The 16,300-nt window shown below is 45.7% G+C and overlaps 1 protein-coding gene across 5 annotated transcripts in view; it reads left to right on the top strand.

Moving 5' to 3' along the window:
- GPATCH8 (G-patch domain containing 8) overlaps positions 1-16,300 on the top strand; it is a 55,935-nt gene that overhangs the window by 22,585 nt on the left and 17,050 nt on the right. For 2 of the 5 annotated variants that reach the window (XM_063404060.1, XM_063404062.1), the window contains 4 exons: positions 867-939; positions 10,811-10,855; positions 12,843-12,910; positions 13,337-13,423. In XM_063404060.1, coding sequence (XP_063260130.1) covers positions 12,884-12,910; positions 13,337-13,423 — 114 coding nt within the window. In that variant the 5' untranslated portion in view covers positions 867-939; positions 10,811-10,855; positions 12,843-12,883. Of the gene's footprint in view, positions 1-866; positions 940-1,618; positions 1,709-10,810; positions 10,856-12,842; positions 12,911-13,336; positions 13,424-16,300 lie in introns of those variants that run through there. The other 3 variants (XM_063404059.1, XM_063404061.1, XM_063404064.1) reach the window with 2 other exon arrangements.

Below are 16,300 nucleotides of genomic sequence, written 5' to 3' on the forward strand. Positions count from 1 at the left end.
CTGCGTCAGTACTTTTCCAGTTATTCCAAAATAGCTTTTTTTTTTAGGAAGATGAGACATTATGCTTATTGTTTCCCCTACATGCACTAATGGTTCCTTGCTGTTAACTTATTGCTAGGCCTGTTTCATTCTAACATCTTAGTATTTTTGTTAGTTTACATGTGAAATGCATCACCCAGTCTGTGCTTGAGCTCATTTTATTTAATTGATTTTTTTTTGTTTTGTTTTACTAACCTCACTGTTTTTTCAGTTTAATATTGGCTGCATGCTAGTTTATATATATATATATATATATACATATATTAAAAAAACCCAATCAAGTCTAGCCTGGATTTTGCTCTGATTGTGTTTTGGTTTCTAGTGGTGGGGCAGTCTTGCACTTACAACTTACTCAGTATTATAAAAGCCTGACACACAAACAAAATGACTAAACACATTGTAGATTTTCTTTACAAAAAAATCTTAAATCTTAAGTGGTGCTGTCTAGGTGATGGATATGATTGTATAAATAGCTTGATTTTATGCTTTTTACTGTCAATTTTTATTGGTACACTTTATTTTCTCCCACATTGCTTTTTATTTTTATTACTTTTTAATTTCTTTTAAACGTGATGCACAAAAGTTGCCCAGCACACCATCAGAAAGTGGCCGTCCCCAATACCCATCCCCCTGGAAAAACTCTAGCCAGCAATTTTTGACATTTGTCTTTCCCTTTATTGGGCATATATTGCCTTTTCAGTAGCATTTTTTTGCATGCATATATATGTAGAAAAATCTCTTGCTCATCACATGTTTAAATGTCAGCGGGAAGGGAAGAATATATTATTGGAATATTTTTGGTTTGTTTTCTCTGTTCTGTCTGTCAGGATAATATTGGACACCGCTTACTCCAGAAACATGGGTGGAAGCTGGGCCAGGGATTGGGAAAGTCACTGCAGGGTAAGTCCAGTCCCTTGTGTCTGAAACCTTCAACTCCAGCCTCAGTCTTTAACAAATTTATTTCTGCTTTTTGTTCCTAGATTAGATTTTCTTTCCATTATTAATATATCCAAACGAATGCACTGTTGAGAGTTTCGTATTTGGCAGTTTGCAAGTGGAAGCTGCTGCCTCACTTGTTGGGGCAGGTTAGAGCTGTGTGTGTGGTGGATGTGTGAGAGTCAGTGTGGAGGGAGGAGGATTCACTTTCCACACTGACAGGGAGTGGTGCACCTTCCAACTGTGCTGATCTTTTGGTATTAAAAGAATTCAAGATTCGAGGCAGTTCCCATGATCTGTCAGTGCTCACCAGGGTCAGAAGCCTTTAGAAGGCCAGGAAAGGGCCCACTGAGGATGGAAGGTGGTGGCAGACATTCTCTGGACGGGAGAGGCTCACTCCTGGTTTCTCCACAGGACTGTCACAGGTTGGACCTACTCCTGTTCCCAGCAGTTTGTCAGGGATTAGCAAATCTCACTGGGACACCAAAGTGCTGGTTTAAGCAGCACACACCAGACCTTGCTGTCTTGAGCCTAAATTCTTCCTGTGACACTAAACCCCATTTCTGTAGAAACCTGTGGAAGCGTTGAAGCTCAGGTGTGCCCTGAGCCCCTCGATAACTCACTCATGTTCCCGTGCCCGTAGTCTGAAGACCTGAGAGCTTGTGGAATCCCATCTTCCATGAGTGAGCCCGTTAGAGATGGGGGTGTCTGTGCTGTGGAGGACTGTGCAGAGGTAACGAGTTCTCCAAACTCTGGGAATGCTTATTAATCCCCTGGACTAAGGCTTGCTAACCTCTCAGGCAGAACTGCCTTGCTGGTTAATGCTTCTGGCTTCCTCTAACATGGTTTCATTGGAGTTCTCTGGTTGATGCATGGCGCTCTCCAGTCCTCTCATGTTGCTGCTGGGCAAGACCTCAGGTGGGGTTGTAGCTGTCACCTCTGGGCCTTTTCTTTGGCATGTGGGTGTGCATCATGGGGTGGAACTGGGTGTGGTCTCTCTTCTGGGTGCCCTGTATTGTTCTGGGTGTCACCAGTGTGGAAACGCAGAGACTTGAAAGAAGGAAAAGCCTTGTCCCAGCCCTGGGTGGATCCCAAGGTGCAGCCCAAGGGCCCGTGGTGCTGCAGGCTCAGATGTGATGGAGTGAACATGGATTACAGGACTAGGTCTGGAGTGAGGGCAGGAGGTGATGGTGTCACCATGTCTCATGGGCTGAGCAGGAATTTGCACTTGGAGTCTTGTCCAGATTTAGATATTCCCACTGTGGCTCTCACTGCACGGGAGCTGTTCCAGATCTCTCACATATCATTGGAGCTCTGCTGATTGGGACTGTGTGGAACCTACAGGCAAATTGTGGATGTGGGCTCTGAGGGCTTTCCTGTGCCTCCTGCATGGTCACAGGAACACAGGAGTGAAAATAACCCACCCAGTTTAACCCAGTTCAGTGCTGAAGCCTTCCTAATGTAGGCTTTGGAGCATGTGCAGGAATTTCAGCCCTTCTGGAAGGGAGAACTGACTGCCTTGTCCACCTGTCAGCCAACTTCTCTGGAGGTCTGGGCAGGTAGACGACATGGAAGGGAGGCTGCTGCTGCTCCAGCTTTTCTCCTCTGAGTTCCCAGCAGACAGAGCCTGTGCCTGTTGCCTGTGGCATTGGTGGTAATTGTGTTGGGAGTGTTTAATTCATTATCCAGTGACCTTTCTGCGTGAATCTTAGATTGGCCCAAAAATCCAAATATAAAATGTCAGGAAGGAAGCATTTGCATCTAAGTTTAATGTTATTCTAGGAATTTGAAGAGTGAAGTCATTTGATGTGCAGTGAGAAGGGAGGAGCAGAACAGAAGTTCTTCCCCTCTTTTGCACTCCCTTGTTCAGGAAAGACCAGGAGATCTAAGGAGATGTAGGTGTGTTCCTGTTAAACTCTTCTTGCTTGGCACTGCTTGAGCCTAAAATCTCACACAGCCTATGATGAGGAGATGCAGCAGAAGCAAAACCTCTTCAAGCAGCCTTGAGCTGTGGATGTGGTGTCTGACCTCCAGAATGTCCTTACATCAGACTCTCAGAAATTTTGGGTTGCATATACGGAATTGACACCACATTCAGCTACTTTCTGTGCACTTGAACTTTAAAGGAAGTGGATGAGTTTGATGTGCTGAGTTTTGTGGTGTCACTTTTAATTCTAGCTGTTCATCTGAGCTGGGGCTCCCTCTTTTGTTCTTTTAATTCCAAAGTAATGCTGTGTTACATCTGCCAGGCAGAAATGTTTGTTTCTTGTAGTCTTGTGGTGGTGCTCAGCAAGAACCTCACACTGCAGGACATTACCCTGTGATGGTTCCTTCATCCTGACTGCTCACTGGGGGATGGAATCCAGTGGTGAGAGTGCTCAGCTGTCTCTGGGTGGTACCTGCAACAGCCTAAAATCTACACTTGCCAATTGCTGGTGGTAAAAATCTGTTACAAGGTGGCTTATTCTCAGGAAAATTCCTGAGAATTCCTGAGAATTCTCTGGGGTGGAGGTGTTTTGTACCCTCTGGGCCAGCTGCATTGTGGTGTAAATCTTGTTACTGAGAAGAGCTGAGCCCTTGGCTAGGGAAGCACAGAGCCCATGGCCTGAGTGTGTCACCAACTGTGTTCTGGCTGAAACATCTGCATCTTTCACTGAATTTGGGATGTGTGCTGAGAGGAGCATCGGGCAGGGACAGTGCTGTTGACTCTGACCACACCAGTGCTGGAGTTCTGGTTCAGAGATAGTCATAAGGAATTCAACAGAGTCATCCTTCAACACATCTCTTTCCCTGAGATTTTTCATCATTTTTTTACCACAAACAACTTGTGTTATATTTGGAAATGGAGAGGAGAGGAGGTTGCCGGTTGACAGGGATCTTTTTTAATTTGGAAAATACGGCTTAGGGAGCCATTTTTCCATAGAGGTGTCTGATGGTTGTGCTCTGACAAGTGAGAAAATGGTGATCGTAGCCTCTTTTATCTATGGGGGAACACTTGTAGTTGATAATCCAGAATTTTGTGGTCTCCTGAAAAAATGAAACTAGCAAAAGATTGGTTAAAAACATTGCCTGACCTTCGTGTGAAGTCCTGTGCTAAATGATCCCAAGGATTGTGAATAAATCAGGAGTTACGTAAGTCAGGAGGGGAATGAGAGGGCTGAGGGAAATCTGAATTCAACCACACTCTAATGATTTCTCTTGGAATGAGTATTTCCCATCAAGTTAAAGTAGTATTATGAAAAGCCAGGAGACTGATGTGCAGAAGTGGGATAATTTGAATTGTACAATTGAAAATATTTTTATAAGCTCTTTGCCTTTTCCCTGTCATTTTTTTTAATGAGTCTTGTTTGGAAAAGATAATTGTGCTGAAAACTCCTGGATTTTTTTTTCTTTTGGACTTGTGTGTGTAATATGAAGTAATAGTACTCTAGAGATACATCTGCAAGGCTAAAACCAGGAGTTTAATCTCATTTAATTAGACCAAGGGAAGCTGAGTAGCTTATCCTGCTCCTTCCTGGGACATAGCAGGGCCTGAGCAGGTTGGGCAGCTCTGCAGGGAGAGTTTGGAGAGGGTAGGAGGAAGGTTTGATGTTTACTGGCCTAACTACCCCCCAGGGAGGGGACCCTGAGGAAGGATTGACAAGCTCTGGTGGACAGGTCCAGCTAATCCTTAGCCAGTCTGAGTAACAACTGTAATTATTCAACACAGATTTGCCTCTTTGAAGTTCTCTTTTGTAAACTTTGTTGTCTGATTGCAGCCTTGACCCTTTAAAAACAGTCCCACCACCTGTATAGAAGCAGTTACAAGTTCCCATAAACAACAAACTGTGTCCTGTATGATTAATTTGATATGTTTAAAGGCATTGATTTACTGCACATTCCCACAATATTCCCAAGACCAAGATTATCCTGATCTTTTGTGATATCTCTGAGAGGTGAATCCCAATGTAGTACTTTGCTATGGTAACAGAAATCACACGATTTGTCATGGCAGAGCTACTCCTCAGTGTCTCAGTTGTGAATCAAACAGCTCAGGTAACGTGGGGGCTCAGTGTAGCTCTACAGTTCCTGTGTTTGCTCCTCAAGGGCTGAGGCAGCTCATTCAGGGCTTAGTTACTGTCATAAAAATGCTCAGAGTGAAACCAAAAGGAGTTTCAAGGCTGCTGGTCTAAAGAGGGACTTGGATTATCTCCAGTTCTCAGGAAGTAGAAGCAGCAGGTTGTTCTGTTTAGGGCAGGGTTGTCCCTTTTGGGGCAGGTCCTTGCAGTGGCAGGAACTTGCCCTGTAGCCTTTGGTCCTGAAGAAACGCCTTCTGTCCCCTGCTTCCTCTGCCTATTTAGTAATAACTTCCTTCATGTTTGCTTATGTTTTTAGCCAAGTCTTGGCATCATTTCAGTGCAACTGTTCTGGAAGGGCTGCTTCCATCTCCCTGGGGAGCAGCTCTGCTGATGTGACGCTGCGAGGAGAGGGCAGGGCCGTGCTTGTGTCTCGGGAGCTCCTGGCAGTGTCATGCAGAGCTGCACCCCTCCTGCATCCTTGTTCCTTTCCACTCAGGCTGAAAGCAGTAAACCTGCACAGACTGTCAGGGCAGTGCTGTTCCTGTTGACCAAGATGTGCCCCACACTGATCGTATAAATCATCTTGGTGATACAGGGAGCAGCAGTTCATAAAAAGTGCTTTGGGTTTATTTTATCCTTTCATGAGTACATCCAGCTAGGTAGCAAAAGTCAGGTATAACAAATTCGTTAGCAAATGCTAAAATCCAGTTCCTGCATTAAGCTGTATTTCTGTTGCATGGTTTTCAATTAAAAGAAAAAGCACAAGTGGAATTCTGCTCTGACTTGCAAATGCTGTGAGGATAAATATAGTCAGTGCTTTCCACCTCATCATCACTGTGGTGCAGTTCTTCTTTGGCACGTTCCTCCCCAAATCTGTTCAGAAAAGGGAAAACATTTCCTCTCGGTCCAAGGGCTGAGCAGGGTGGATGAGCAGAAGTGTCTGACAGGTGCTGGGAGCTGCTCAGAGCTGCAGGTGAAGCCGTGATGCCGCAGCTCAGGCAGGAAATATCCTCTCCTGGCAGCCCCTGGGGTGATCCCTCGCTGTGGGATGGAGCCGGATCCGAGTCCCTGTTCCAAGGCGGTGCCAGGTGGCTGCGGGCGCTGCCTTTGCTGAGTGTTCTCAGGCTGTGGGGAGCAATAACCAGAGCTTTGACCACTCGAGCAACTGAGATCAGTCACAAATGTGATCACTTGGCAGCTGCAACTTGGAGAAATGAGCTCAGGGTTTGAATTCCAAGGTCTTGAATCGTGGCGCTGTCACCCGCTCGCCAAATGGCTTCAGCTCAGATATTAATGTGTTTTCCATTTGTTGGCTCCTCTGATCTGGTGGAGGCAGACGGTGGATGTGTGTCAGGCCTGTGAGCATTGAACAGTGAGCATCTGAGGGACTGAGGGGTATCAGGTTTCTTTCTGGGTTTTGGAGCTTTGTAATAAAGACAGGAAAACACAGGAGAGGCAGATAAAAATGCTTAACAGTGCCTTTATTCATTAGGCATGGGTTAGTTTAGTTGGTTCTTCCCCGAGAAATAGCTGTGATCACTCTCTTAATCTTCTTCTATCTTCTCATGTCTTCACAGGAGCCTCAGTCCTGGCATGGAGGAACATTTCCATGCTTGTGTTGCAACACAAATCACGCTAGTAGTTTTAAGCGTGATGTTTTCATGTGAACTTAGCTTGAGAAACCTGGCTGCTGTGGCTGCTGTCATCATACCCTTCTTCACTGCTGTATTAAAACCCAAATTAAATGGGAGGTTTGCTCAGTGTCCTTTGGTGGAAGCAGTTGCCCCCTTGTTTGTTTTTGGAGGTGCAAGATGCTTCCCTGATTACAGGTGGTAAGTTTGTGTTGCTTGAGTGGGTGTAGGCAGTGAAATCTGAAATCATTGTGCTTTCAGTGCCATGTGTTTGTTGTGACAGACAGCCTTCACCTGGCTGGGACGAGGCCTTCTGGCCCTCTGTGCTGGTGCAGTGGAAGAGCAGTTTTATTAAACTGGGAGAGGGGAGTGGGGGGAAGGGAGAGGCCATGGCCGGGCTCTGCCTGCCTCCCTCCTCAGTGCAGCCCTGAATCAGACCAGACCCTTCAGCCCTGTCCACTTACCAAGATGAACACAGATAGCAACTCTTACCTTGAACTCCTATCCTAAATTAAACAGGAATCGTGTTCTTGCCCCAGAACCTTCTTGTCTTGCTCTTTAATCAATTGCTCAGCATTTGGGGTAGGCATGTTTTTTGATCCAGACTGCACAATGTTCCTTCCCCTGCAAAAGTTCAAGGAGCTCAGCTTGGCGCCTCAGTGTCAAACCTCAGCTTGGTTTTCTGCAAGTGGTACCCTTGATTTGTGTGTCTGTGAAGTTTTGAGCTCCCATTGGAAGTTTTCCATGTGATCAGGGTGTTTACAACTTGACTTTCTCTCATCATTTCTCCCCTGCTTAGTAAGGATTAAATTCACAGGGCAGTTTCTGGGTTCTTGGAAAACACTTTCTCCTCTCCGGAACTTTGTTTGCCACCAAGGATGATGGACCTTTGTTTGAATCTCTTGATTGTTTTGACCCCTTCCAGAAATCTGACATAAACAGGATGAGCTCACAAATCTAATTCCCAAAGGGGACTGGGATTAAAGCTTGCCCTTGTTTGTTCATTTGCTTCTTGCAGCAGTTGGAATGAGTTTGATAATGTGGTGTCGTTTTTAGCCAGTGAGGAGCACCCCAGGCTTCTGCACCAGTGAAAACGAGTGGATTTTCTCCCCTCTCCCCTTCTGATGTACTGAATGAGGAGTCTGAATTTTCAACAGGACAGCTCTTGGATTCTCATAGACTCTTAGGGAGCCCAGTGCTGCCAAGACCACCGCAAACCCCTGTCCCCAGGTGCCACATCTACACAGCTTTTAAATCCCTCCAGGGATGGGGACTCTACCATTGCCCTGGGCAGCCTCTGCCTAGGCTGGAAAACCCTTCCCATGAAGAAATTTCCCAGTATCCAACCTAAACCTTCTCTGGCACAATTTGAGGCTGTTCCCTCTTGTCCTGTCACTTGTTCCCTGGAAGCAGAGCCCAGCCTCGCCATGTAGTATCGAAACAATCCCAGGAATGTTTAGAGTTGCAAAATCCTCATCTTTGAAAATACAACTCATTCATGAGCACAGGGACTCCTCCCTTATCTCCCTCTTCCCAGAGGGTGCCTGGAGGTGAGCCCTGTCCCTATGGATCCATTCCTGCCGGTGTTGGTTGCTGACTCCAAGCACCTATTTTCCCTTCCAGAGCCTGCAGTGGGGTTTGGACTGACTGAACAAACCAACCCTTATCCACCAGAGCAACTCAGTGCAGTGGTCATGAAACTGCCCTGCACGCAGCTGAGTGACAGTCCCTTTGCAGGAGCAGCCAAAAGCCCCTGGAAGATTGTGTCTTACCGTGGGTTTCAGTTGCAGCATGAAGATAACAAATGAGAGATCCTCTGTGTCCAACAAGATCAGATGCTGTTGTCTGTGTCTGCTGGAGATGTTGAGTTTATGAAATTCTCTTCTGGTGACAAGTGTGCTATCAATCAGTCCTCTGGGATTGGATCCTACAAAGCTTGTACCTGGGGGGAATTTCTATGAAGATGTCAACAAAACAAGCAGGATTACTTGTTTTATTGTGTATTTATAGGTTATTGTGTTACTTCTGTGGTGCTTACACACTGTGCATAAGGGACACATTGACAGAGATTTGATTGAATTATGTTAACATTGAATTTTTGGGGTACTGTTTTTTCATCCTGTTATATTCTAATGTCTCTTTAGCTGAGAAATGTACCTGTTGGGATAGGAAAAGGAGTAGATGTTACAGATTAAAAAAAGGATGAATTTACATTTAGGTGTTGGGAGGAAACTCTTCCCTGTGAGAGTGGGGGGCCCTGGCACAGGGTGCTCAGAGCAGCTGTGGCTGCCACATCCCTGGAAGTGTCAAAGGGATGGGGGCATGGAGCAACCAGGTTTAGTGGAAGGTGTCCCTGTTCCACGGAGGAACTGGTTTTTAAGTTCCCTCCCAACCTAGACCATTCTGGGATTCTGTTGCTGTGATGCTGTTTTTGGACGGAGGAGTTCCTCTGAATCTGCAAATCTGATGAAAACTGTTTTCTGTTTTGACTGGTTAAAATCAGGATAAAACATGGGCTGGTGTTGACAGTGCTGGTGTTTCCAGGCAGGCTCAGATGGCAGCTCCAGCTGGGATATTCCCATTCCAGAGGGCAGAGCAGCATCCACTCCACAGCCAGAGCATGGCCCTGAACCCACAGTCCTCCATGTGCACTGTGACCTGTGTCTGATACTAAAGCCCTGAAGCCTTAGGATGAATTTTCCCAATAGTTATTAATTTATAGCCCGGGGGGGGGAAAGTATTTGCTTGTATCCAATAACTTTATACAGCAAAAAGGAGGGAATCTGGAGAAGCCTGCCTGGCCACGTACTCCCTTCTCCCTTCCACTGCAGGGCTCTGGGAAGGGGTGGCTGTCAGGGTTTGTTTGGGTCTGAGCAATTTTTCACAAACTGGGAGAAAGGTTTTCCCATTTCTTGGGGAGAGGAAAGCAAAACAAGTACAGCCAGTCAGTTTGGGCATCTTATTTCATTTCTGAGTCCAGGGGATCATTACTAACCTAATTTACTTGGAGATTGGGTTTTCTAAGGTGTGACTCTTCTGTGAGCTGTTTATTTTTTCCATCCTGCTGGAGGTTCCTGCTCTGTCCTCTCCACGAGATTTTCCCTGTGTTTGGAAGTGTTTCATGCAATAACCCTCTCTGCTTTGGGGTCTACAGCCTGTGTAGTGACCAGTGTATGAAGGAGTTTGTGACCTGCCTCAAAAAGAAAACGTGGGATGCAGGGGCTGGGACAGGGACACAGCAGGATTTACCCTGGGAATTAGCCGTCTGTGTGGCACTGCTTGCAGCCCTGCTGAGTGGCAGGAAGTGTGGGAATTCTGGGCTTTGGAAGCTTACATTCCCTTCAAAGCTTGCTGATGTACAGGAAAGGTTCAGCAGGACCCCAAACCTGGGAGGCTCCCCACATCCAAGCCACGTTTACCTGCTGAGAAAGACCCCATTGTCATGGCCAGCAGTAGGATAAACTCTCCTCGAGGAAGTTCCTTCAAAGGAGAAGTAAGGAGCTGAACTTGGAGAGTCCCATTTCCCCCTTTGGCTGCTCCCCGTGTCCCACCTGGCAGCCAGCGGGTGAAGGGTGGCCCTGAGCCTGTCCCTGTCCCTTCACTGTCGTGGCTTTGCTTGGACACAGAGCTAGGCCGCCCCAGTGGCCAGCAGCATGTCCTGCTGCCCCAGCTGGCTCCAGGGGGATCCCTGTGCCTTTGGCACTGCTGCCATAGCTGCGTTACATGCCTGGACATGCCACTTGTCACCTGGATGTCACATGTGAACTTCCATTCATAATGAAATGATGGTTCAGTTTAAAACAGAGGCATCACTTTTCACATGGGATATTCTGCTCAAGCAGAGCTCCTTTTGGCCCAGAGTATTTGTTATTCCTTAAGATCCTGATTTCTTTCCTTCTAAAATTGCCTGCTTACCTGTGCCTCAGTGCCTCCCTGGAGGGGGCTGTCACCAGGAGCCCTCCCAGCACCCAGCAGGAGCCAGAGCTGCTCCAGTGGCTCCCTGGTTCTGCAGGGCAGAGCACAGTCATGGGGTGGAGGGGTGAGCAAGAAGCCTCCTGTTATTTTTTTTACCCATCCTCCCTGCCCAATGGCCTATTTTCTGCCCCTAATGGTTTCTGCCTAACAAATGATGTTTCTTTTTTACAGCGTTATGATCCTGGACTTGTTGTGGTGATGGTAAACTTAGCAGTGGTAATTTTTTATTTTCAGACTGAATTACTCCTTTTGTCATCAGTGCACCAATGTTAGGCTTACTTTCTCTGTTGTAGCCATCATCCTTCTGCTTGGTCTTTCATTTTCCTTTCCTTTCCTTTCTTTATGCACACTTGTCTGATCCTTGTTCATTAAAGGGTATTGCTAAGAAGGGATGTTTCTGTTTGTGTTAGAATTGCCAAAATCAGTTTAAACATAAATTTTTAATACTGTCCAAACTTGATTTTTTTCCCCCTCAACACAATGGGCACTAGCACTTGCTACTGCAATTTCCAAATAGATTTTGAATTAAAAAGAACCAACTCAAAAAACTTTGACTGCCTTAGAAGGCAAAAGTACTGATGTATTGTTTGTATACAGGGCTTTACCAGGGCAATGAGGCTGCATCAAAAGATCTCAATTGCTGGAGAAAAACCAAAAATGAACCAAAAATACCCAAAACCAAAACAAAAAGAAAAAAGCTTGAAAAAAATTTGAATAACAAATTGTTGGCACATGGTGCCAGCCATTCCATTTGGTTTCATCACTTAACCAGTAAATCCCTGGCTGAGACGTTATGAAAGTGATATTGCACCTAGGAAGTCATTTTTATAACCTGTCTTTAATTTGGTCCTTTTGCTAAAAATTGCAGTCACTGCTTACTGTATTATACCACTGGGCATAAGAGAAACTTTATCAAACAAGAGCATTAAATATCCAAAGCAAAGCTCAATCCAAACCATTTCAGATTAATGTGATCACTACTTTTGGACCTACTGAATACGTAACTGTCAAATTCCTGGGCACATCAACAAAACTGTAAAGCAATTAATTAAATGGATTTATTTCTGAATAAAACCTTATGTCTGTACTTCAAGGTTCAAAAGCCCCTCTGGGGCCGTGTTTTTGGCAGGAACTATGGCTGATGCTGGCAAAGAGTTCACACCTATCCAGGTTTTCTGAGGCAGTTTTAAACACTTTAACCTTTTGCACATGTGGATGGGAAGTGAAATATTTCGGCATGACTCCAACCTGTCGATCTTTTAGCCCAAAGGTATAATACCTGTGTATGTGTGTATAACAAAAGGGTTGTTTACACCGAACAAGAGCAATAATAAGGGAAGTAAACATTCTGTTTTTTCACTCAAGGTTTGCACTGGAGAAGGTAAGTACTTTGTCAGTGGGTTACATCACAACCACCAGTGCCAGTTGTGATGTAAAAATCAAAATCATAATAATTAAAAAAAAAAAAAAGCTGTGGTAGTAAAGTGCTTGTCTGCCCCATTTTGCTTTGTTTGGCTGGTTATGAGTGGATTAAAGATATGTTTTTTTAAAAAAATAAATCTCCAGCATAGTTTGATTAGTTCAAAGTCAATTTTCTTCGCAACCAGTCCTTTTCACAGCTTACAGGTGACACGGCAGGGCCAGAGCATCGCTCTGGGGCTGGGGGAGCAGGAGAACACCCCTGGCCTAGACTGGGTGGTTGGGATGGGGGAAGTTTGGCTTCTGTGCCATCCGTCTCCTCAGCATTCCTTACTCTTGGGGAAAGCAAAAGCTGCTGGTGGGAGGGAGACTTCCACGTCCTTTACAGGGAAGTTCTAATTGATTATTCATGAGCTGCAACAGTGAAATGTGATTAGCAGCTTCTTCCCTCTTCTGGGGAGATGAGGAGCCTGATGTGGAAGCCTTGAGGAGAAGGCTCAAGTCTGTTATCAGCTCTGCCCCAGGGCTTGTCATGGGGGAACATTAACCATGAGAAGCTTTTACATGAGCAGTTAATGTTCAGAAAATGCATTTATCATCCTGGGTGCGTTGGGAGCTGGGCGCAGGGTTGGCTGTAAGCTGTGAGAATGGCTCGTGTTTGGTTCACTGTAGCTTTCTGGTCTCTGCACTCCAAGGCAAGATCTCTAACCACCCAAACCCAATGTGTACAGCGAGCTGTGGTGCTGGGCTGCTGCTGACCCTTCTCTGTGTGTTCCTCTTCCAGGGAGGACAGATCCCATCCCTATCGTGGTCAAGTATGATGTCATGGGCATGGGCCGGATGGAGATGGAGGTGAGCTCCCCTCACTCCTGCAGGGCTTCTGGGGAGTGGGTGCGAAAGACATGAAAAAGTGAGAATTTGTGCATCCAAGGTAAAGAACAACTTGCTCTTAAATCAGCGCAGTAAGAAATCACTTGTCTGCAAAATGCAGCCTTGGTTTATCCCTGTGAGCCTGAGTTTTGGGGTGTGGATGCTCCCAAAATCCCTGGGCTCTGAGATTTCCCTCCCCAGAGCTGCCATGGGCCTGCCGGGGCCCTCCACATCAGAGGGATTAATGACTTGTTTCACACTTGGGATGACAAAACAGGGAAAGCAAAGTAAAGCTTGCATAGATTCTGTTTCAGTTAAGGTTGCTAAGTTGTGCTTTCTGGTAGATTTGATAGTGCAATGTATTTATGGGCCAAACTGCATCTCTTCTCTATTTTTTTTTTTAAACAGCTTGACTACGCCGAGGATGCCACAGAGCGGAGGCGAGTGCTGGAGGTGGAGAAAGAAGACACCGAGGAGCTGAGGCAGAAGTACAAGGTACAGAGAGAGGGGCATCAACATCGCAGTGTCTGTGGGCTGGTTGGGAACAGATCTGCTCTGATGGGGCTGAGTTCTCGTTCTGCCACAGTGATGGCGATAGAAATTCACTGCTCTTGGGTTTGGTCATTGTGGAGGGGATTTATGTTTTAACACACTGGTTATTCACTTCCTGGCATCAACCTTCCTGTTTGTTTAGCTGCTAAAGAGCCCCTGGACAGTAGCAGGGCTTTCTCCATGGGCTTTGCTCCTGTTTTGGAGGGAACAGTCCTGGGGTGAGCAGGACATTTCCTTCCCTACGCCCAGGGCTGCCAGACTTTTCAAGTGAGCCTTCCATGTCAGGACAAAACCTGCAGGTGGTGGAGAGGCAGTTACCAGCTGGGAGGGGAGGAGCTCTTGTGTTGTACTAGTGAGGAGTGAGCAGTACTTTATGATGATATTGCATAAATCCTGCTTGCTTTGAAAAGGTATGACATGGCACCAGCTTGAAGAAATGGATGGGCTGGAGCTCTCTGGAAGAATTGTTCAAGCAGATTGAAAAAAGGACAAATTCTGTATTTCTATGTGGGGTTATTTTGTAAGCCAAGGGCTGATAAAAATGAGCTGTGGTGTTGGGACTGAGCGTGACATGCAGGAGCATTCTTGGATTAGCTGTAACTGGATTTTTTGTGGAGACATGGTCTCTGCTCATCCTTTAATCCACTCTTCTGCTTCCCAGCCTCTACAGTCCATCAGCTCTTAGGAAAACCTGCTTGTTCAATTGTCTGGAGATTTGGGGAGTACCAGGGTTGAGGAAGAGCCCAAGACATCCAAATGAAATGTCAGTCTTGCATAAATTTTAATTATTTGAAAAATAATGGGAAAGTAGTTTCAATGCCATTAAAATTAAATGTAACCTCAGCAAATCAAAAATTCCATTTCCCCAGCTGAACAGTTAATTCTGCAGGCAGTTTGTTCAGCTATGAAAATTTATAGCCTCCCCTCCTCTTTTTTTTTCTTTTTTTTTCCTTGAGACCTTGAATTGTTTGGTAAGTGAACTGCAGATGTATGGGTACCCAGAGGGGCTCCCCATTTCCGGGAAGGTTGGATGGGGCTTGGAGCAACCTGGTCTAGTGGGAGATGTCCCTGCCCATGGTAGAAGTGGGACTGGGGAAGCTTTAAGGTCCCATCCAACCAAAACCATTTTGTGATACTGGAGTTCTTGAGATTTACAATTATTTTTCCGAATGCAGCCCAACCTGTTTTGCTCTGAGACTCTTTTCTCTTCCTGCCCTCATCCAGCACAGGTTTTTCTCAGGAGCTCTGGAGCAGTAGCAGTCTTTCCCAGCTCCAGTGGGTTTTTATTAGCTCAGTTCATCCTTAGCCCCTTGCATTTTGGTATTAATCTGTGAAAAAATCTCTGCAGCCGTTACTTTTTGCTGCTCCACAGGAGTCCATTATGTAACTGCTGGTGGCAGTGCATCCTGAACAGCCATTCAGGGAGCCTCAGAGGAATTTTGGATAACTCTGCAGCCAAGAAATGTTTTTTAATTCCCTTCTTTTGTATAGATTCTCATCACTCAAAGGACTGGGTTCCATTGTTTAGCCACAGGATGCTTGCTCAGAAAAACCTACACATGGCACAGGAAGCTTGTGTGGGATTCAGAGGAACTTTAAACGTCCGTGTTCTGTGGAGCTCACGCTGCTCTGTTTTCCTTTGTGTTCCTGGGGACCTGCTTCAGGCTCAAAACTCTAGATTTGTTGATTTTTTTTCCCTTAACAAGGGCATCTGGTAATAGATGAAAGCAGGAATTTGCTTCCTTTTTATGTAGAAATGAACAGTGCTTTAAATTGAAAACAATCCCAAACATGAACACTAAAATTTTTTAGATTTTTTTTCCTCTCCTTGTTTGTTGAAATTTTTTATATGAATTTTGCATCATAAAACACGCTCAGTAATGTTATTTTAATGCCATTTTGATGTGGTAACTAGGAGATAAACCATGTTGCCTTGAACAAGATCTGAAATTCAAAGGAAAAACCTTTCAAAGTTTTCTGTCTTAAATGTTTGCTGCCTCCTCGTGCTCCTGAGGAAGGAAGCTTCCGTAGGAAGTTTGTATTGAAGATGGAAAAAAAGGTCCTTAAGTGCTTTTTTTCTAATGTTAGGCTGTTTTTTTTATACAATTTCTCTTTATTCCAGTTGAAATGCCTATGGTCAATGGTTATTGGGGAATGCTGCAGTGAGTACAGTGGGCTTTGTGATGCAGCATTTGTAGCTGATTTTGAGTAGAAGCTTCCACCTCCTCAGCGTAAACCTCCCTCAGAGAGCTCGTGCAGAGTGGTGATGTTTTATTAATTCTGCTGGTGGGGTTGTAATTGATACAGCCTGGCTAGAGGGAGCAGCTGCTTAGCCCTGAGGTTCCTGTCCCAGCATCAGGTGCATCTCAGAGCCCCCAGATGTGCAGCAGCCTGGGGACAGCACAGGCTCCTTCCACACTGGGATTTCCAGCCAGTGCAGGATTTCCCCAGTCCCAGAGCTCAGTGCTTGTTCAAAACCTGTAGCAAGAGAGGGAAGGATGTGGCTATTGCCAGGTGAGATCCCTCGTCTCTGCCTGGAGGTTTGGTTTTCCACTTGTGCAAATGTTCAGTTGTAGAAGGGAAAAGACCCTCTGAGCACTCCAAGGCTGTCTCCCTCCCCTGTCCATTAAATGCAGCTCACTGTGCTCACTGCAGTGTGGGCCCTGTGCTGAGCCCAGCCTGAGGAACAGTTCTGCTCCTGGGAATATTTCACTGGAGTGGATTGGGCTTGGCAGGCTCTGAAGGGTAATTCCCAGCCAGAGCCATGTTCCTCCTGCCTGAATTCAGGCAGCCAAACCAAGATCAAGCAGACATCTCTTA

Source organism: Prinia subflava, chromosome 8, assembly GCF_021018805.1.
Source record: "Prinia subflava isolate CZ2003 ecotype Zambia chromosome 8, Cam_Psub_1.2, whole genome shotgun sequence".
NCBI classification, from domain to species: domain Eukaryota; kingdom Metazoa; phylum Chordata; class Aves; order Passeriformes; family Cisticolidae; genus Prinia; species Prinia subflava.